Here is a 23,195-nt window from a genome sequence, read left to right as displayed (position 1 = left end):
TATAAACCCATTTTAAGGTGAAAATTTTTAGGCTAGAAACAAATACCTGGGATACTTTTTGGTAGAGAACTTTGTACTCTATATTTTTTGTTACGACAGTTTTTATAGTATTCTTCATAGTTTTCGAGATATTCGCGTTTCAAAATTTTTTGGAGTTCAAATAACATTTTTTGGGGGTACCTCAATCGGAATGGAAAAAATGGTCCCAATGGAAAATATTTTGAAAAACAATATCGAATTATAAATATTTGTTTTTATTAGTCTAACTCAAGACTGAGTAGCAACTGTTTTATTGTATTTTAAGGTTATTAAAATAAGATGAAAGCTTGAACAAGTTTTTTTATACAAATATGAAAAAGTGTGTACCAAATGAAGTGACTATATAAAAATAAGTCTATGAATAGTTTTATTTCGCCATAAATATAAAATTACATACATATATAGTTTCCAGTGTAAGTACAATTATTCAACAAAATCAAAATTCATTATCATACCTTAGTATATAATAAATCAATTTCAACCTAATAATCTATCTAACAATTTGAATATTCCATCTTATAATTTTTATTTTAAATATCCAATTTCGTTCTGCTTACAAAAATTGTTTAATTAGCTCAAGTCACACTTTTTTTTCTATAAATATAATATGAAATGATAATAAAGTGACTCAAACTTAGGTCAAAACTAATTTAAATACTTAATACTTGACAATTATTATTCTTCTCATTATACAGGATGTCTGGAAACTTTTCTGCTAAATGCAAACTATAGATAGTATATGTTTTTCTATAAGGTTGGTAACTAAGTACTTTCGCTTTCTACTGATAGAGAGCGTTGCTTTATTTTTTGAATAACTTATGTTAGTGCTGCACTTTGTCGTTTATCACGTGATACTGGTCACATTGAAGTAACTTTATAAGCAAGTAGTGCGTGATTTTCATTAAAGCTTCTAGTTGTGGGTTAATTTCAAATGGAGTGCAAGAACGAACATGTGTGGGTGTGGAGTCATAAAATCCGTACATTTTTTGACAGCTTAGCAATTAAAGTAGGCGTTGACTGAGAATGTTAGAAGTTTAGTTTTAAGTATGGAAAATCTAAAAGAAAACGAACGACGTGAAATAATTGTCAAGTTTTATGAACAAAATAAAGATCTGAACAAATTAGTTTGTAAGAATGGGAATACCAGGACAAACAATTTAGGATATCTGTCAGCGTGTTGAGACTGGTATTTCGATTGATAAAAAGTCGGGATCAGACAGAAAAACTAAAAAAATATCAAAAATTAATAGAGAAGCTTTTGTTAAAGTAGATAAGCTGTAAAACTGAGTTCCCCAGTATCGTAGCAAGAAAAGGGAACACGATAGATCCTTTGGGTCACATTAACTCTTAAAAATGGTTATCGTTGTCATAATTTGTTTATGTAAAAAAATCAGCTAATAGTCCAGTATATAGCATTCCATAATTTTATTGGTCCCTGAACTTATCCTGTAGAGAAATTCTGCTCTACATGACAATCACTTGTTGCGAAACCTGAATCCAATCTCTTATATAAACTAATTATTGGAACAATTCAATCATTACATACAACCAACGTAAAATCATTTTTACGCACTTTGAAGCAAATGGTCGCCTGTTTTTTCGGAATAACTGGACATTTAGCCACCGATCGATTAGAGTAACGTAGAACGGTACACCAGCATTTGTTTGCCAGAAGAAGAAACCAATCGCAGATTACGAATCATTCTCCACCACGAAAATGCGAGATCTCACTCATCAGTTCGAACAAAAACGTTTTTGAATAGACGTAACATCGAATTGATGGTTCATCCACCGTACATACTTTGTTTGGCACCTTATTTCCGCAGATCAAAAAAAAATTGCGAGGACATCGTTTTTTTACATCTGAAGAAGCGGTGGTTGTGTTTAAATAACATGTTTTCGAGGTGCTTCTTTCGGAATGGAAAAAATTGGTTCAACGTATTGAACATGCAAAAACGTATTGATCTTAATGGTATTCTCTTTTCAGTTAATCCTGATTACCAGGTTTTGTATTGTACCAAATATTTTTCGGATATCAGAAAAAATCTAAAAAATATCTGGGTGGGAGGTCTCATTAGAGGTTGAGCCAATATGTTGGAATGGATTTCCATGCGGTAAGAATATTTTTGGGAGAAGTGACTATTGGGTATATACCAAGGATCATTTACAATAATTCTGAGTACTTTCGATTGAAATCTCTCTAGAATTGCTATACTTGAGTTGGATGCATAGTTGATTACCATAACTTCATATGGGTTTTAGTGTGACTTTGCATATTAGCAGCTTGTTGTCAATTGTTGTTAGTTGATACATATTTTTGACCTATTAACCAGTACAGTTTGCCGAGTTTTAGACCCAATTGCTTTTTCTTGGTTAGTATGTGTGTGTTCCAGGTTAGTCGTCGGTTCAGATGAATTCCAAGTTATTTTGCACTCCCTTATTGTTGCTGAAGATGCCCGTTTAATATTACAATTGGACACTACCCTCGTAGGTACCATGCACAGATTTTTCATTCACTTTTATCCTCCAAGTTTTTAGCCACAAGGAAATGGCGTTAAGTTTGTCTGTGATATATGAGAGGCCATAACTGGGTCCTGGCGAGATGCTAGCGTAGCAGTGTCATCTGCATACGTTGTGGTAGTTATGTTGCTGTGTGTGGGAATATCTCTATTTCAGTTGACCCTGATTATCAATTTTTGTCTTGTCCGCAATGTTTTTCGGTCATCAGAAAAAATCCAAAAAAGATCTAGCGGGAGATTTTATTATACCGATCCATGTATCTGGGAAAATTTCATACAAGTACTAATATTAGTAATTATAAAAAGTTTGAGTTTGAGACGTCGAAATGTCTTTATAAGATACACGATGACAGAAAAAAGAAGAAATTGTCTAGTTTGCTGAATAAAATAAAAAGAGAGGAAGAACTGGAAAACCACGCCAAAATCGTTTTTGTTCGAAGCTTAACCTAACCTATAGCAGTAACTGTTTTTTTTTTTTTTGAAAAACAGTGCATACCTGCGAATTCCAAACAGGAGAACATTTTTCAGAAAAATCCTCATAATTTTGAAATTAACAGTGAAATTAAGCAGAATAGGAAATTTGTATCAAATTTACAGTAAACAAAAACCCTTGAAAAACATGTTTTACGAAAGTGGACATAAAATCACATCTAGTATTTGTAGTTGTTTCTAGATACCCTATATAAATAATTTAAAAAAATAAACTTTGCATATTAATAAAATTACCATGTATACCATGAAAAAACTGGCATAACGCTATCTATATAATCACCAATTTTACCTAAAAATCATTTTTATTGACCATGACGTTGACTTAAAATATTCTCAATTATCTACATTATCGCTACTAGTGGTCTCCTGTTGCATTGCCAAGAAAAATCTGCTTCACTTCATCAAATACTTCAGCTTCTGTTTTACTTGCATCTATTCTTTTAACCAAATTGTATTTTTCATAATGTTCAATGATGGGTCTTGTTTCATTTATATATACATTGCAACGTTTCTTCAAACTCTCTTCGTTATCATCAGTCCTACCACTACCTGAGGCTCCTCTCTTGATACATCGGTCTAAACATACATCTAAAGGACAGTCAAAGAAAAGAACGAACTGTAAGTCGATTTTATTAGCAACTACATTGTTCCAACCATCCAAGTTGTTTTGATTTCTGGGAAACCCATCGATAAGGAATTTTTCTTTGCCGGACTCTTTCATGGCTTTTTCTAAAAGGCTGCACGTTATTTCTACAGGTACAATTTTTCCTGTAAAAAGTAAATATAATTTTAACTACGAATAAGGAATTTTCAAGGTTACTACAAGTTTTTGTACTGACTAACGTTCAGTTATTTTAAAAAAATCAAATTCCATAAATTTTCTTTTGTTTTTATCTCCTTTTTATGATTATCGTATCTATTATTTTGATAAAATGCAAATTTCCTACAATTATCCAATAACATTGGTAACAAGTGGCGCAATAAAACGAGCAAATTGCATAATCTTTTTTCACTTGGTAAACGGTGCTGGAGCGGGGGGAGCCTAGAGTGGTTGGATAGTTTCACTCGTGGAGTCACTTGTCACAAATGACTCTATGGCGGCTGTGAGACAAATGTCTCCTGCAAGACTAATTTCCAAAAGAGGTGATATCCCTTGGCCCCCACGTAGCCCTAAGTTAACACCTCTTGATTTTGTTTTTGTGGGGACACCTCAAACATAAAGAATACATGAACAATCCGAGGGACATCAGTCAGCTAAAGGAAAATATCCGTCAGGAAATGACAGCAATCACCCCAGATTTATTGACAAGAGTTTTCACATATCACAAATTCATTAATTACCTAATCAGCATATCTTTTATTTCAACAATACCTTAAGTATTTATTTTTTTACCCTATACTTAATAAGTGCACGTTCTATTGCGCCATCCTGTATATAAATAAAGGTCAATTCAAGGTCTCCTTTAAAAAAAGCTAGAGCCTAAGAATTATCGACATTAGTAATATAGAATTTCTCCCGTAAAACATGTTTATTTAGTATTGCTAATTATGTTCCTTAGCAGGCTGATAACCTACTGGATACATGGAGTAGCAATAAGGGGTGAATACTGAATACACTGTTTACACCAACACTCACAATTACACTGTCTGACGCGCGTTTCGATAACCAAGAAGTGAGTCTTCAGAGACTGAAAGTATTCCTTTAGTGTATTCAATATGAATATTACCATCGGCTCCAGAAAATCCAACTTAGTTATAAGGGGTGAAAGTCCAAAATTTTTGGTGAAAATGGCCCAATTAATTAAAATCCTAAAGAGCTGACACCTAGGTGGATACAAATTGGATGAAAATTTTGGGTAAAAATCGTCATCAATAATATGTCTGCCATATGACCCCTAAAGTGTCTAAATCAGAAGCGTACCAAGGCGCAGTGTCATTGTGACAGATAGGAAAAACACCCCTAAAATAGTGTAGAATTAGAAAAACTTCAAATAATTTGCGGTGGTCTGTCAAAGTGAAAATAACATTTAGTGAATGTAACTGTCTCTTATTATAATATTATATAAAAAAAATTATAGGCCGGCAACATAACCAAAAAATGTGATCCCCGAAGTTAGCTTTTAGTACCGACATGCCTAGTTTTAACCAAATTTCTCTAAACAGAAAGTTGAAATTTAACCATGGGTTGAAATCATATGGTTAGGCCAGGTACCATCCGATTTCCCATGCAATTTCGATAATCAAAGTCGATTTTCTTGAAAATTGTTATGACATCGACATTTTTTCGCAAACGTTTAGTATATTTTGTGAAAGAATATTTGTGATAGAAATTGGTGGATAACTTCACATGGGTATTTGCAACATTAAATGATAAAATTAAGACACCAAAGCACATTAGATTAGGTATTACATTAAAAAGTATAACTAGTAGTAGATATTTGCAAAAATATGGGTCACTGCCATAGTTACAGCGTTGTTGAAGAATTAGAGACAGAAGCTACTTACTTTTTCAAAATTTATATCAATCATTTGCCCTTTTGATACTGTTTTGTTGCCTGGCTTAAGTACAGGAGTAGCATATGACAATTTCAATCGATATGTTGAAACTTTTACAGGTAAAAAAACTTTACACGATACTGTTGAAATTTTATATCGAAATAAGTCAGTGATGGAGAAATCGAAGAAATTACCAAACTTTATCATCTTTAAAAAAAAGGAGAATTTTTTATGCGTTTATGCCTGACATACAAAACTATTGATATCACTTGTTGCCTCTTGATAGCTGAAATGTTAGTGGTACCAATGTTGGAAATATTAAAAGAAATTGATTTAGCATGGGTGTCGTCACACTATTTCAAGGTACCTGATATGCCAATGTGGGTAGGTTTTAATAGGAAAGTAATTAAGGATGATAGTACTAAACTGAAAATTTGTTATTGTCTATAAAATTTATACATATAAAAATAGGTGTTTAGAGGTTCCTGTATCGATATTTTCCTTTTAAAAATTATTCTATTCACAAAGTGGAAATGTCCAGATGTTTGGTTGTCCAACAATTGGTTTATTAACTTTATCTAAATAAATTCCATTATTTTGCATAAAAATTGAAGAAAAGAAAATAAATAAACTAATAATATGTTTGCAAACTGAATTAACTGAATTTTACTCCTTTTTACTGCCTTGGGTACCCACCTAATTGTCAGCCCTTTTGGACACCTCAGGGGTTCAAATTCAAGTGGTCAAAATGGCCAACATATTATCGATGACGATTTTTTCCCAAAAACTTTAGTCCTCTTTACTCCTCTTTGTATCCAACTAGCTGTCAGCTTTTCCCCAAAAATTTTGCACTTTCACCCCTTATTGCTACTGCCTGTATCCAGTGGTTTGTCAGCCTGCTCGGGAACATAATTAGCAATACTAAATAAACATGTTTTATGGGAAAAACTCCTTATAACTGATGGCAATGATTTTTGGGCTCTAGTACTTGAACTGTTATTGATTCCCCAAGTATTATAAATATTTTTCATTACAATGATTTTAATATTCTATCCTCTTTATAGTACAAGAATGCAAGAAAATATAATTCAAAAACTTTGGATGTGCTCAATTTGCTAAGAATAAATTAGTATAAATAGCCAAAAACCAACCCAACGAATTGTTGAGAAGATTTTTATAATTATAATTATTACTTCATATTTTGACTTAATGTGCAAGATTTGATCAAATAATAACATAAATGTTTGCTAAAAATACAATCCACAAACTTGAATTTGTTTTAATAAATGAATTATCATTTACCAAAGTATGTAATATATGTTTATTATTTATAGATAAAATGCAAATTTCTTATTATTAAAATAACTGGTTAGTAATAATCATTTGAGTCAAGGTCTTTTATAAGAATTATGATATTTTACCTTCTTTAATGTAATTTTCAATAAGTTCACCATACTGAGAACCTGGATTATTTCTCTCCGCTCTGAGTAAATCGCCGGCCGATAAATGTGTGTATCCGAAATGTTCTACAATTTTTAAGCATTGGGTTCCTTTACCTGCACCCGGGCCTCCCAAAACAAAGACAACTTTCGGTTTCATATTGAATGCAACTGTAACGACTGTCCGAAACACTCTACTGCCAAGTAGTAAGGCAAACATAACCTCACATTGTAATCGACTTTTTTCCTGTTGATATGACAATTACGTAACCAGTCACTTCCCCTTAACGTATATCGATAAATCCACGTGTTTTCATAAAAATGGTTTGAAATTAATATTTATTGCTTTTAATCCTCTTTCCATTCTAAAAATATATACTGTCATTAGAAGTCGTAGAAATCGAAACTATAATAACAAAGATAGACATATATTATTGTCAATGGTAAAGAAAGAAAAAGTAGATCTGTCTGTTGACCCAGAACAAAACTTCACTTTGCCTTGATAGTTTTAAATTTTACAGTGCCGGCTTTAGTAATTTTAACTATTGAACCATTGTGTAATAATATACTTAATTCACGACAACTAAATATTTATAAAAAAGTTTTTTTGTTCGAAAATTTTGTTACATTATTAGAAACATTTTCTAACAAATATTCTATTCATTATATTATTATTCATATATACACGGGATATAGATGTGGAAAATTATAAAAATCGTATCTAATATTACAAGATGAAGGTATTTACTTATAATTATTATTAACTCCTTTTCCCAGTTCAAAAAAGATTATTAGGCCATATTAAATCCTTTTCTTGACTTTTCCAACAAAAAATTTAATGAGGCAACTTCAGCAGCTTCTCTAATTTCTTGATGTCTTAAATGAAAGTCATTTTCACTTTATATATCCATTACAGTTGATTTTTTAACAAAATCAACACATATTCGCTTTTTGGTTGTTGAAGTTGGAACCAATATGTCCCGACATAGTCACGTGGCCGATTTAGCCAAATCAGCTGCACAAAAACTTGGAGCTGTCTTTAAGACCAAAAAGCTTTATACTCCGCAACTGCTTCTAATTCTTTACAAGGCCCATATTCGTCCATCACGTCCGTCCATCATCGTCCGTTCTACTCACTACAGAAGAGAGCAGTTCGACTTATAGACGATCCAGAGATGGCCAGAAACTTGGACAGCTCAGAGCACAGAAGAAAGGTCGCTGTCACCGTTACTACCACGGAAAATTCTCTTCCGAGTTGTCCAACAATCCCGCCTAGAACTGTGCATACAAGGCACGTCTTTTCCAAGCACTACAACCTACAGAAGTTCAAGATCAATATGTACAGAAATCTTCACACGGCAAGCACCACTAGGGTGTAAAAGGGTTTACCCTCTTGTGCTTGAGTTTTACATAATAAAAAAATATCAAAACACTGAGAAGTCTACGCACGCAAGCAATAAGGTTGACAAGTTTCAGTGAAATTTATTTCGTTTCAAAAGCTACTTCGATTTATAAATTGTTACGATCCTCTGAGATTAGAATCTAAGGGGTGTTGATTTTTTAAAAAAAATTACGTGTAGAAGACTTAATTAAAAATATTCATGGTCATGGATAAAATTATTTTATTAGAACTGATGATGAGTAAAGAAATCATATGAAAAAAATGAGAGTTCCAATATTTTTCAGAAGTCACTACTCATATGGAACTTTCTAAGACTGGCTTTCTATCAAATTTGGCCCAGCTTATTCCGATGCCAGATTGTAACCAATCGCCCCGTAACATGTACCAATGTCAGATGGGGAAGCAAACAATGGGTTCACCATGTCACACATGGGATCTCCAATCAGAAACCAAACTTTACAGACTACAAACTCCCGGAAGTCCCCTTTTCAGACCTGTACATTATGATAATATTCAGTTGGATGATTTTGCGATGGGGACTAATGCAATCGTGGCCGTCATTAGTTATACAGTAAGTTTAAATTTATGTTTCTGAATTTTTTAATTACCAAATGTTGTGATGTTGCAAGCTGCAACTAAACTAAAACTGTTAAGAATGCACAACTCGGACCTCCTTACTATTGGAAAAACCTGAAATCGTATTTTCGGTGGAATTTCGCAGGAAGAGATTCTTGGAATTAAAATAAAACAAAATTTCAAACTTTTATAGGCAAATAAATACTTATAGGGTCTTTTGACCACTCCAAACCTTTTTCTATTATTCTGTACAGCTTATGGTTATAAAAAACCGATAAAAACTCGAACATTTGCATTAGCTCGGGTACATTTATGAAAATATTTTTCTGTAATATTATTTAAAATGACTGTACTAAGTTTTGGTTTGATAAGTAAGTTTTATTACTCTCTCATACTTAAAAACAGATTATAATATATAAAGATCATTTTCTGTAGGGTTACGACATGGAGGATGCGATGATAATTAATAAAGCATCAGAAGAGAGAGGGTTGTGTCATGGAAGCATATACAAATCTGAATTTGTGACATTGGATCATGCAGGCTCCTTTTTCGAGAGAGATCCTGATTCCAAAGATACATCTTTAGCCAAGTAAGAAATTCTTTAAAAAACTTCACCATTAAATGAATACAAGGTGTCCCAAAAGAAAGTTAACATTTTAAAAAAATAATTTTGATAAAAATAAGGAGTTTATAGAAAAAATGTTTTCCTGTAACGGTTCGGTAGGTATTCTTCATGATGGTGCCATTTTTTGACAGATATTTTCTTTTAATTGTGACGAGAAAGTCGATTTGTTAGCGTAAACTTTTGATTTTACATAACCCAACAGGAAACAGTCCGTAGATGATAAATCGGGACTGTGTGGGTGCCAATTTGTGTCACCTTTGCTGGAGATGTATTTGCTTGAAAAAATTTCACGAACACTTGGCAAACATTTATTGAAAGTATGTGAAGCTGCTCCATCCTGCTGGAACTACGTTTTTTGGTTATAACCATTAAATTTTTGCTGGTCATACGCGAAGAAATTGTCCAACATCTGCACATAACCCTCTGAATTCACTGTAACTGTGCGTCCCCTTTCAACTTTCAAATTCCTTAATTTAGGCAAATGTAAGGGTTTCTGATGTGTGTTTTGCATTGACTGCACTCCAGTAACGAGAATTTCACTTTTTGACATCTTCATTAAGATGAAAAACAGATAGAAAGCGTTCAAGCATCTGGTTTACGAAGTCAAGCCTCCATCCAGCATCCTGAGACTTCAATGATTGCACCCACTGAATTTTGTAAGTGTGCAGCCCCAAATATTTGTGTGAAATGCGAAATAATGATGATCTATACAGATTTAACTCAACAGTACGCTTTAGAATAGATAAAAGGGTCAGTAACACTCTCTACGTCTTCTAGAAGAAGAGTTTGGACGCTCGGTTTTTGATTTAATTGGCGATTTGGTCTCTTCAAACTTCACGATCCATTTTTAAATCAACCGAACGTCTGGTGCATCATTTGAGTGACGAATATTGAATTTCTACGCACTACAGTCGCCGAATTTTGTAAAATTCACGCACACACTACGCGCGATCCGCTCCATAGCGACTCAATTCCCAAGAAACAGGCTAGCGATTGACATACCTCAGCGCCCCTCCGAATAGATGCGTTGAAGCAATACAAAGACGAACTTTCTTTTGGGACACTTTGTATATAAATGATATCTGGAATGATTTTGTTCTAAAAAACAATAAATTAAAAATTGAACTCAAACATATAATGAAGAATCAAAGTAGTTCTTGCCTTAATGTTCTCTACAAAATTTCATGCAAAACAATCATGATTTCGTAGAACCTAACCTAACATTCTTCGTTAATTTTTGCTGAAATCTAATGGGCATTTTACTTTCTTCGGTGTCGAGCTATTGACAACACTGCAATTCATCTTTTTGTATAAAGAGATTACTGATTTCAGCCCCAGTGCTCGTTATAATCAAAACATTTCAACATTTATAATATAACCAGCCGCTAATGTGATTATTTCATTGAAAAAAATTAACCGTCATCATAAATCGAGTAAGGTTCCAGAATTTAAAGGTGGATGATATCATAGATAGCCAACTCGAGCTCTCGTTTCAGCGCCATCTCTTGGTTCATGAGCAGTACTAAACTTACATGAGTTAACATTTTTCTTTATAGTGTTATTTATCGTTAAATCTATAAACGTATTAGTTGTGCTCATGAACCAACAGAGGACGCTACAGCTCATTTTCCCTTCCACCGCCAGCGAGTTTCTATACCCTGATTGATATTTTCAAAAGCTCAAATTTCTCAAAACAATTATCTCTTTTTTTCATTAACGCGAATACGTTCTACTTTTACCTTCAAATCCTGAGTATTATCAAATTGCTAAACAATTTTAATATTAAAATGCGATCTAGTAACTTGTTTTTTTTTGAGATATACTGGAGGATTTATTAAAAAAAAATGTATTTAATTTCAAAATTTTACTTAAAATACTCATACAAATTAAAACTTATACATTGGGCCCGCTGCTATGAACCATTTTTCATCTGTACAAGTTGCTGATAGTTCTTTATTGATCTCTTCAATGTTGTGGTTGTCCTTTTATGTCTATTTTGATACGTGGAGAAAAGAAAAAGTCGCACGGAGCAAGGTCAGGCAAGTAAGGTGCCAAAAACTGTTGTTATGGTGGAAGAATTATTCTCTTTTCTATGGTTGACACTGGAAACAGCTCTAGTGTTCTTGGGAACCAAGGTTTTTCCCTTATTAATTCTCTTCATGTACCTATTGAATATGATGCTTCAATACATATCACTACTGCTGATCGTGTACCACAGCAATTTATGGGTTTCATTACCGTTCCCTTTACTGTAAATAATGTACTAAAGCTATCAAGATTCTGATTATATCTTCAATTAATCATTCGCTCATTTTAGGCATGGATTTTTTGAGTCGATTTAAAATAGATATCAGTTTTAATGATTTGTCCTACCCACAAATCGTTTTTTCGCTAACACTGTTGCACAATATTCCTAAAATTTGATTCACGCTCTGACCTAGGGGAACAAGTTCTACATAAGATATAGTTCATAGTTAATTGTGGGCGGCCAAGGGGCCGTTGAGCACTTAGTCCTTCAGATAAGCCCGTCGTGCCCCACTTGATGTCACCAAAGGCCGATGTTCTTTGAGAAGCCGATTAGGCGTTTTGGCTTGAACCCTTTGATGTCATTAGGCAAGTTGAGAGGCTTAAAACCGCGCTATGTGTGTGTGCAGGTCTGCGGTTTCGTCCTCTTCCATGCACCAACGGCACTCCGGATAGTCCATGATCCCCTCGGTGCCTAGATGGCAGTGTCCGATTAGAAGTACGGTCACTAGTCGGATTTCGCGCTTGCTTAGTTCGAACAGTTATCACACGAGGTCCATCTATATATGTCTCAGCTTGTCTCATCCATCTCTGCCGAGCTCCCCTTGCAAGTAGACCGTTTAAAGACGCGGGAGCAACGCTTTTACATAAGCTATATCTTTGGCAATAAAAACTATCATTTTTCTTTGTGATTGGACTTTACGATATGTGGGTCTTAACTATAACACCAACAGTGATGAAAATCTGGATCAGATTCAACAGTTCTTTTAAAGTACGACATATTTCAACTCGATTTCTTTTTGATTGTCAGTTAGAATCCAAAAATCAAATGCATAACCCTTTTCTTTACCAAATCTTCCGTTACAATTCTGAATAGATCTTCAATATAACCTATTGGTTGTTGTTGTTGTTGGCAGTTAATTGTCACTCGACGGATTGTTAGCTACAAGATCTCGAAAATTTTGATGATTCGGCCTGTTTTTGGACGTCTGCAACGAGGTTTGTCATCAATCGACATGTTTAAACCATGCAAACTACTTGAACACTTTCCCCAGTTTCCCATAACATTTTTACCCACTTGAAAAGAAATGTAACAGCTGTAAATCGTTCACTTGAACTTGCTATGCTATTTCGGTTATTATTGGGTCACACTATATATAATTAATTATTTAGGTTTATAGATTCCGATGGATTACCATTTATTGGTAGAATACTGAAAGAGAGTGAGCCGTTGTACAGTTATTTCGATGCCGATAGGTCAGTGTACATTGTTAAAGTATTTAGAGGCAAAGAAGAATGTTATATGCACAGTGTGAAGTTGTGCGCCAACTTCGACCAGAAGAATTCGAGGAAGACAGTCTGTTTTACGTATCGAGTACCAGTTAGTATAGATACTCAAGCCTTTAGATAGTACATGATATATAACTAGTTTTTTTTTTAGAGGAATCCAAGTGTAGGTGATAAATTTGCGAGTAGAGCCGGACAAAAAGGAATTTGCTCTCAGAAATGGCCCACCGAGGATTTACCTTTCACGGAAACAGGTGAATTTTATCCATTCTAATTTCAATCTTCGTATCTTCTATCTACTTCTATTGCTGATTCTTATCAGTTTATTTCTAGTTTTACAGTATTTCATTTTCTAGGTCTTGTGCCAGACATAGTGTTCAATCCCCACGGTTTCCCATCCCGGATGACAATTGCTATGATGATTGAAATAATGGCTGGTAAATCTGCAGCATTGCACGGTCTTGTACATGACGCGACACCATTCATTTTTACCGAAGAAGATACCGCCATAGATTATTTTGGTAAATTATTAGAAAAAGGCGGTTATAATTATTACGGAACCGAAACCATGTATTCAGGCATCGATGGTAGAGAAATGACAGCGCAAATATTTTTTGGAATCGTACATTATCAACGGTTGAGGCATATGGTTTCAGATAAGTGGCAGGTCAGTTTTTCTGAAACTGCTTGTTATTATACACAGAAAAATCTAAATAGTATTAAAATATCTGTTGTTTGTAACTAAGTTGGAATTTCTGGAATCGTTGGTGATATTCATACTGAATACACTGTTTACACTACCACTACACCAACACTCACAATTACTCTTTCTGACCCTAGTTTCGATAATGAAATTATCGTCTTCAGAAATTGTTCAGCTTCAGTCTCTGAAGATGATAACTTGGTTAACGAAACGCGCGTCAGAAAGTGTAATTGTGTTGGTGTAGTGGGGGTGTAAACAGTGTATTCAGTATCTGTTATTTGTATTAGAAACACTGATTTAGAAAAATCCCTTCCTATATCTAAAAGTGGAGGATGCAACCCCTATTTGTTCTATATTACGACGAACCGATACAAAGAAGTAATCACGTTGTTCCCTCCGCCAGTTTAATTGGCGAAAACTTCAGATACCTACGGTAGTTAATCATGTGTGAGTCTTCTGTTTCTAGAATTTACCGTCGTTACCAAAAGTCTAGTAACTGTTATAGTATATGCGGTTCCAGAAGAAAACGGTGCTCATCCGAGAAAGATGACCGATTCATTGTCAGTATATCGCTGAAAAATCGGACTGTCGCTGGTGTTCAAGTCTAACAAGAGCTCAAAGAAACGCGAGTAGTGGCTATGAGTGGATGGACATTCAGAAGAAGACTTAACGCGGCTAACCTTGAACCAATAAGACCCCAAATTAATCCCAGGCCATCGAGCGGGTCTAGGATTTGCTTTAGAACACGTTGGTTGGACCGACGAACAATGGAACCTCGTTCTCTTCTCAGACGTAGGCAGAGTATGTCTGCATGGTAGGAATAGAAGATGTCTCTACAGAAGACCTGGAGAGAGATTTACGCAGTATTGCATAAAAAACTTGGCTTTTAGAGGATGATTTGGGCCGGTATTTCGATGTAAGCAAAAACTGAGTTGGTTTTATCGAAATTAGCGGTGAAACGAAAGGATTAATAACGAACCTACACATAAAAGAAGTTTTAAGGAATCTTGTAGTTTCCTACGACAGTTTCATCGGTGAAAACTGGCGAAATTCGATTAATCGAAAATAATCGATTATATTTTTTGATAATTGCCCAGGCTACCTCAAAACGGCGCGCACTTAAGAATGGGATAGCATCGAACAAAATCGAGTAATAAAACTTATTCGATTCATAAAAAAGCGATTGGAACCTGTTACTAGGGCCAGTGGAGGGAACAATAAATAATGATACATTAATTTCAAATAAATGATTATTTTTACTAATTTAAGCTTGTATTTTCTTTACCGGTAATTATTATATCATTGTTTAAGATTTTTATTCGTTCGACAACATAGACCACTCATTATGTAGCTAAGACTAATAGCTTTGAGATGCTAAAATCAGAGCTACAGAATTTTTGCTGTAAACTATTGACCGCGAGTCTGCGACTTGGGTCGATTTTTTTGATCACGAGTGTATATTTAATTAACATATTTTTTATATTTACCTCTAGGTAAGATCAACGGGACCCATAAATATATTAACTAGACAACCGTTGAAAGGAAGAAAAAGAGGCGGTGGTGTCCGTTTTGGTGAAATGGAACGAGACGCCCTCATTAGTCACGGGGCGTCGTTTCTGTTGCAAGATAGGTTATTTCATTGTTCAGATGAAACTACGGTAAGACATTACACACATGTGACATTTGTGCCCATGTAAAACGTGATTTAACGCTTTTGAACTATTTCTTGTGAGACCATGTTAAATATATTGTCTACAGGTATAAACCAACAACTATTGACGCACTGGAAGCCAATATTGAAGCATTTATTCGGCCAATATGTTGGAGAAAGTGTACCAAAATTGGACCTTGACCTATCTAAAGCGGTGCCATGGCCAACATTTGCATGAAATCATCTTCAAACATTAAATTATACTGATCGTTCTATCGATTCCCATAAAGGTTTCATCAATTTTTTCAAATTTTTTGTGGTTTTTTTCAAAATTAAATCCTATACTTCTTAAAACATCACTGATTATATATGATAATTCTTATCATCTCGATCCCTCGCAAGAACTGTCGGAAACTCTTTTCTAATAAAGTTCGTTTGTAATTTCCTTCGAAGTCTTTCCTTGAATTGTTTTCCATATCGCCATTCCAGAAGAACAGTGACGTAAATGCAAAAATTTTGTATTGGAATTTTTTTGTTGAAAGTAGATACTGTCGTCTATTAGTTCTTTCAGCGATTGCATAAAATTTCTGTCCCTGGATAATTTAAATTAAAGAAAAAAAAACAACTTTGAAAACTATTTATTTGGCGTTGTTTCAGGTAATAACAGCTGATATTTCGACGCGAATACCCAACGGCGGTCATGAGTGGAACTACAGTTATGTCCTTGTTCCCATTTGTATGGAATGTATTTCTTCATTGTATATGGAGTTTTTTTTTGTATTTACGTCATTTTTTATCCGGAACAGCGATGTGAAATTTTGGTTTTCCTTGAGCTTTATGTGCTGTTTGAAACTCGCCTCATTTTTCTTCTTTAATAAGGGGTATTCTGGTCTAGATTCTAAGCATTTTTGGAACTAACGTGAAAAAGTGAAAAACATTTTTACTATCCATTTTTTATGATATTTATTGACTTATTAAGAATATAAAAGAAATTGTAAAAAAATCAGAATTTCAATAAATTTCAGGTCGATAAAGTGGGGGCTACAAAAAAAAAACGGTGCACCTTGGTGGATATGATTACAGCTCTTGTAGTGATCTGGAACAAAAAATTTGAAAAATTCTTAATCTGTAAAGATGTCGCTATCGTATGGCGTCGACATGAAATATCAATTTTTTTGCCCCCCTTTTTTTAACCTTTTTGATTTTTAGTAAATACTCCTTGAGAAACAATTCGAAAAAATCAATTTTTCTAAATTTCTAGACCAGAATACCCCCTTAACAATTAAATATTAATGTTTTTTCATTAACTGTCAAAGGACCGATTTTCCGGCATTGGCAAATTGCTACTTATAGAACTTATGATACGGCTACGGCAGCGCTCTTGACCAGTCCAAACCTTTATCTAATATTTTACACAACTCATGGTTATAAAACACCAATAACGGTACCCGAAAACTATTTAGATTATTCTGTAATAATATTTAGAATGGCCTTACTGAGTTTTGGATTAGTGAGTAGGTTTTATTACTCTCTCACGCATAAAAATAAACACTAAGGTTTAAAGTAAATGAACAAAAAATCAACTAATATACTAACTATACTTTTTGCGTGTAATTGTAGCGGGCTTTAATTGATAGTCGAAACGCAATTTTTTTTTTGTTTTTCAAAAATTAATTTTAAAACAAAACTAAAATCAAGACGATTTAGAAACATAAATATATATACAAGGTCTAAGAAATAAGAAATTAATAGTATATTTACGAATGTATAATGAAGCTTATTATTCATGAGGTAAAGTTTATTATCACGAGCGCTAGCGAATGGAATAAATCACGGAGTGAATAATATTATACGCGAGTAAAATACTATACTTTATTCACGACTCTTATATATTTTTGTTGAAACTAATTACTTTTACATATACCCATTAATAAAGCCACCATAAATTACAGAATGTAATGAAGTAGCTGTGTAAAAGATTTACTTAATATTTCACCTTTGTTGCTAGGTATTTATCATTTGATGCATTATTTGAAAAGTTTTTGCTTATTTATGATGAAAACCTGATTTGTGTTTTAATAATGCTCGTAAATTTTTTATAATTTTCTGAATTTATACCTTGATGTAAGGTTATCGTACACATTGAATAATAGGTCCATAGCGTTGAAGTTAATAATTTACGGATAATTCAGTATATATATATATATATATATATATATAAACTTCTATCATTGTTGCGTCCATAAACATCCCAAACACATACACTATTGCTTCCTTCGAATTATTGCGTCCGAATATCGGACGCAACAATGTCAATCCATGTTTTTGTGGATTTTTGCCAACGTTTGTGAAAAATATTAACAAGAACAGTCAACAAAGGTTCCTACATTTCTATTTCTTTATAAAACTCAACGTCATCTAGTGATCTCTCTATGATTTTATTGGATTTTCTATTTGGAATTGGACGCAATAATATTACTAATATGGATGAAAATGTATATTGTTAGTTCATTGATTTTCCGGCAGAGTACCAAATATTGTATACACACTTAAGTATATATTTTAGAAACGTAATATGTTGTTGCGTCCGAGATATGGCAACACTGCTCTCTATTTTTAGACCCAAAATATTGTGTTTTAACGTTTCTTGTGCTTGTGAGATCGTGTTATTCTAAGACATTGTTGCTTCCAGTGTGCTAATATGACAAGGCGCATTGATAAAATATTTAGTAACTTGAGTTTTGATACTGAAGAAGGTAAGTATTTTTATAATATATATGAAATTATTACATTCGTGATTTTCTTATGACTTTTGTCTTTATAAAAATTTTCAGTTACCTCCAATTACTAATAATTATTGGTATTGTCACTCATTGTCTTTTAGTGAGTAAAAGTGATAGTTTTGAAATTTTGCAATTTAATTTAATTTTGTAGCTACTGAAAAACATGTTGTCATGTGTTAATTTTTCTACAAATATTTTTCAAATTCAAAATAGGTAAAACGCCTTCTCCTTCATTTTGTATTTTGTATTCCCAAACAAAACTAATAATTTCTCCATTATCCAAACGTTTTTTTGCTTTTTATATTTTAGTCAGAACTGAATATTACCTCAAACAAAATATTTGAATATGATAAAATTCAAATGAATACAGAGTCATCTCCATGTACACCGGAAGATCCTTTTAATGCTTCGTCAAGTGAAGATTCTCTATATTGTCCTAGTAGTGACGAAGTAAGTAAAATTTTTTTTCCATTTTCATTAAATTGTGAATATAGGTTTTGGACCTTGCCTGTGAGTAGATAAATATCCAGGCCCATACTGATTTCCCGGAAAACGTTTACTTTGTGTTGGGATTTGAAAGCGTCGAATTCTACTTTGTTAAGGGGTTTTAGAAAAACTAGTATTACTTTTGTTCTTAGTGATTATAAAAAATTGCAGAAATAGTCGATCAAAATTGCGGTGAGGGATCGAAGATAAAACCTTGTATATTATACATGGCATATTCTTGTTTTATAGTACTTTTGTCTGGTAAGAGAATTAGCATACAGCTCGTTCGGCAAACTTCCAGACGCGTACTATAAAACACTTATTATGGCACTAAGAACTTAAATAGCTATTCACAAAATTCTTTCTAGTTTTAGAAATTCTTATACATTTATCACCTAATTGGTTCACGAGATAATTCACGTTACATTTTTTTCGCAGGATAGCTGCTCAGATGTTGATGAGAATCCAGCACCGAAGAAGACTAAGAAACCTAATATAAACAAAAGCTCAACCCAGATGAAGATTACTACTGATTATGTTAATTCGCCCTCTATTGGAGTGTATGATACAGCTAAAGATAACGAATACGATTTAAATGTACCGAATACTTCAAGCAGTAGACAGTTGATTACTACTAAAACGATGGATAAAGACCAAGATTTATGTAACAATTCAAGGTTACCGAGTACTTTAAGTTGTACAAAACCAATTAAAACACCATATAAGAGTAAACCGGATCATTGTGATTATTGCGAAACTAAGGTTCTAAATTTCGGCCGCCATGTGATACGGAACCATTCAAACGAAATAGATGTAACAAGAATTTTAGCAAAGCCCGTTAAAAGTAAAGAAAGAAAAGAGCTATTCAATGACCTTAGAAGAAAGGGAAATTATTTGGCCGACGGTGGCACTTGTTTTAAGCCTGTTAGGGAGGGTTATGTACCAGAGAGAGATAAAGTACCTTGTAACAACTGTTTAGGGTATTTTTCCTCGAAACTTTTATACAGACATAAGAAAAAATGTGTAAAGAGAGATTCTGGTAGCTCTCAAAATAGCAAACAGTTAAAACTATTCCATAATGCCAAAGTAGATCAACGACTGAAAGAGGAATTCGCGCATATGAGAGCGGACAAGTTGTCTTTGGAAGCTCAAAAAGATCCACTTATTTGCGAGTTCGGAGCTAAGTACTTAAAAACGCACCGTGAAAAACATTTTATTTACGTAACATCACGCAAAATGAGAGAACTTTCTAAAATCCTTTTGGAAATAAGAAAGTTGGATCCATCCATAACCACATTCATTTCAGCTTTGAAGCCAAAGTATTTCGACATTTTCGTGGAAGCCACAAAACGAATTGCTAAATATGATTCGGAACGAGATGTTTATCTGTCTCCAACTTTCGCCATGAATATTGTTACGTCTTTGAAACAGTGTTGCGATATTGCAATTACTTTTATTTACACTAAAAATAAAGGTACCACTTTATCTACTGCGGAAATAGAGGCGGACTTGAAAACGTTGATTCGTCTTTTTGAAACTAATTGGAGTTGTGAGATTTCTTCACATGCCAGTTACAACCTTAATCTTAACAAATGGAACAAAGTAACCATTGTACCTCTTGCCAGTGATTTGCGTTTATTAAGGAATCATCTCATCGACTTATCTGGAGAATCTTTAAGAGTCCTAATTAAAGGAGCTGAGGATATGAAATATATCATAGAAGATGATATCGACCATCAGCAATATCAAAAAAAGTCTGATACAATTCAAGCATTTAATAATCTGACATACAAGACAATATCAAAAAAATGTTAGAAGTTAGACACCATTTTGTGACCATAAATAACCCATATCTTTTCGCAATGGCGAATTCAAATTCACATTTGATAGGTTATAAAGTGTTAGCCAAACATGCTAAATTATGTGGAGCACAAAACCCATCATCAATTACGTCAACCCGACTGCGCAAACATCTTGCAACTTTATCGCAATTATTCAACTTATCAGATGGGGAAATAGAACAGTTGGCGACATTTATGGGACACACAAGTGGTGTTCACAGAAATTCCTATCGACTACCCGATGATGTTTATCAAACGGCGAAGATATCTAAACTGTTGATGGTAATGGAAAAAGGCGGAGCAGATCAATATAAAGGAAAATCTATTAATGAAATAAACATTGATATGGAAAAAAATCTTCTAAGTGACCGAGACTCTGATAATGATAGTGACGAGGATGAAAATCCAATAATAAGGGAACTGTTAGATACGTCAAAGCCATCTACTCAAGATTTTGTTCCAACAAACAACGTTGATGGGAAACCTGTTGCAGGGACTAAAAAGAAAAAAACTCGTAAACTGGTTCCTTGGACAGATGACCAAAAAAAAGTCACACTAAACTATTTTAAAGATCATATTAAAACTAAGAAGCCCCCTAAAAGATTCGAATGTGAAGATCTGAAAACAAAATATGAAAAAATTCTAAACAAAGATTGGCTAAAAATCAAAGTATTTGTTCAAAATTATTATACTAAAAGCAGAAAATAGAGTTTATAGTGCATATAAAGGATTTCTATTATATTTTAAAAAATCAATAAAACTGGTATAAATTTAGCTTCATGATTTATTTGTACTGTTCCCTTTCTGTCCCTAGCTATTGTCTCAATTTCTGTTTTCTCTTTATCAATATCCATATTTTCGATTTGGTCAATCCATTTCCTCCTGGCTATTCTCTTTAAAATACGATTAAAAAGTTGGTAACAATTGACTTTGCACGATTTATGGTTATTGTTGGATTGCGATGTTTCACAAGTATAGTTATCACTTTCCTCTGGAGGTATATTTTAGAGGCATACCTGATCAATCCCCACATGCTTTCCATTTTTTGAGTCGGAAAAAGTGTATACCAGTAGCTAATTATTAGAGTTATTGCGTATTTTACATTGTCTTTTCCATATTCTTAAAATCAGAGATATATTTCTACAAGGAAACTCTTTTAAGATTATATACATTTCATGTGATATTTAATGATAGTATATTATTGCGTCCTGGCGGTTTGACAACACCGCACGGATGCAGCAATGTATGGTGTAGTCATTATATGGAGCTGACAAAGTTACTTGTTATAAGGAAGCAGCATTGTTGTAGAATGAATGAAAATTTGTATATTTGAAAATTGTGAATATCAATTATCTACATATAGTCCTATCCATCTACTTCATTGGTAAACCAGTATACACAATAAGATCATGGTTAACTCTTGGTTTTCTTGAGGACGCAACAGTGTATGACTTTTGTACGGACGTAATAATGTTTATATTTATATATATATATATATATATATATATATATATATATATATATATATATATATACTTTCCTTGACTTTTCCGGTAAAAAATTTGATGAGGCAACTACAACAGATTCTCTAATTTCTTGTGGTGTTGAAGAGAAGTCATTTTCATTTTCTAACTCCATTTTTAAATGATGTTTCAACACTATTAAACACACAAACAAACAATAATTATGATAGTCAGATGTATTTTATTTCAAAAGATTCTTAGATTCATAAATTGTTTCGAAAAATATGGTGTATTAAGAAACGCATATTACAAGTCGCTGATGACTCAATTGTTGTTCCGTGCCTTCCAACTCTGGATCTCGGGTTCGAATCTGGTCTAGGAAAATTCATTTTTAATGTTTACATAACTCAATTGATTATACAAAAAATGATAATAAAAAAGACAATACAATATTATAGTTAAACCAACGAAGCATCTGACAGCAGTAATTAATAGGTTCATTAATCACTGCCTTGCTTAATGGGTACTATTAAGGTCGAGCAAACAGACGTATAATGGGTACATTATACAACAATCGTGGATAAAATATAATTATTGATCCTCTTTATTGGGAATATCGCTCTAAATTAACTATCTGTTTTAGGCTTTCATTTGTACATCTTGTGGAACATTGCTGGGTCCAATTACAGCGATTATGAGATTATCGGATAAACCTCAACATACAGAAACAAAAGAAACATGTCGTTTATGTGATACGGACGAATACATAAACAAAATAAAAATACCATACATTTTCAAATTTTTCATTACTCAGTTAGCTTCATGTAACATAAATGTTAGATTAGGTTGTCAAGAAGTTTGATTAAAATATTGTTGCTGAGTACTTTTATTTATATTGTATTATTTATCCTGTTGTTGGATGATATAATTAATTCATTTACACATTTTAATACTATAAAACTGATTTATTGTTTGCAAGCACTATTAACTAACTAATTTATATTCGCGTTACGAGTCCTCGGTTTTCGCATTAGTTAAATTATGAAATTAATCCTCGAGACTTGATTCAAATTTAGCAACGTAATTTCTAGACCTAGAGGCCCCTCGTACATATTCATACCCCTTGATCTCTAAAGAGTCATGTATAT

At 33.3% G+C, this 23,195-nt stretch overlaps 3 protein-coding genes across 6 annotated transcripts in view; 2 read left to right on the top strand and 1 right to left on the bottom strand.

The window, feature by feature from the left end:
* Nucleotides 1–22,936, top strand: part of LOC130897623 (DNA-directed RNA polymerase I subunit RPA2) — a 49,222-nt gene extending 26,286 nt beyond the window's left edge. For all 4 annotated transcript variants that reach the window (XM_057806562.1, XM_057806563.1, XM_057806561.1 and 1 more), the window contains exons 9-15: nt 8,672–8,958; nt 9,399–9,553; nt 13,007–13,214; nt 13,275–13,374; nt 13,477–13,787; nt 15,317–15,481; nt 22,691–22,936. In XM_057806562.1, coding sequence (XP_057662545.1) covers nt 8,672–8,958; nt 9,399–9,553; nt 13,007–13,214; nt 13,275–13,374; nt 13,477–13,787; nt 15,317–15,481; nt 22,691–22,909 — 1,445 coding nt within the window. In that variant the 3' untranslated portion in view covers nt 22,910–22,936. The remainder of the gene's footprint in view (nt 1–8,671; nt 8,959–9,398; nt 9,554–13,006; nt 13,215–13,274; nt 13,375–13,476; nt 13,788–15,316; nt 15,482–22,690) is intronic.
* On the bottom strand, nt 384–7,484 carry LOC130897625 (UMP-CMP kinase). The gene is made up of 2 exons (XM_057806565.1): nt 6,968–7,484; nt 384–3,818 (listed from the first exon to the last, which is right to left on the bottom strand). The coding sequence occupies exons 1-2, from the start codon at nt 7,203–7,205 to the stop codon at nt 3,406–3,408; spliced, it is 651 nt and encodes a 216-aa protein (XP_057662548.1). The 5' UTR covers nt 7,206–7,484; the 3' UTR covers nt 384–3,405.
* LOC130897624 (uncharacterized) lies at nt 17,684–20,905 on the top strand. Its single transcript, XM_057806564.1, has 2 exons — nt 17,684–18,707; nt 19,182–20,905. Exons 1-2 carry the CDS (start codon nt 18,618–18,620, stop codon nt 20,556–20,558), a joined length of 1,467 nt encoding a protein of 488 aa, XP_057662547.1. The 5' UTR covers nt 17,684–18,617; the 3' UTR covers nt 20,559–20,905.
* Nucleotides 22,937–23,195: the final 259 nt, after the last annotated feature.

Source organism: Diorhabda carinulata, chromosome 8 (genome assembly GCF_026250575.1).
Source record: "Diorhabda carinulata isolate Delta chromosome 8, icDioCari1.1, whole genome shotgun sequence".
Classification (NCBI taxonomy): domain Eukaryota; kingdom Metazoa; phylum Arthropoda; class Insecta; order Coleoptera; family Chrysomelidae; genus Diorhabda; species Diorhabda carinulata.
Note: the sequence above shows the minus strand (reverse complement) of the source record. Positions and strands in the feature narration are given on the sequence as shown.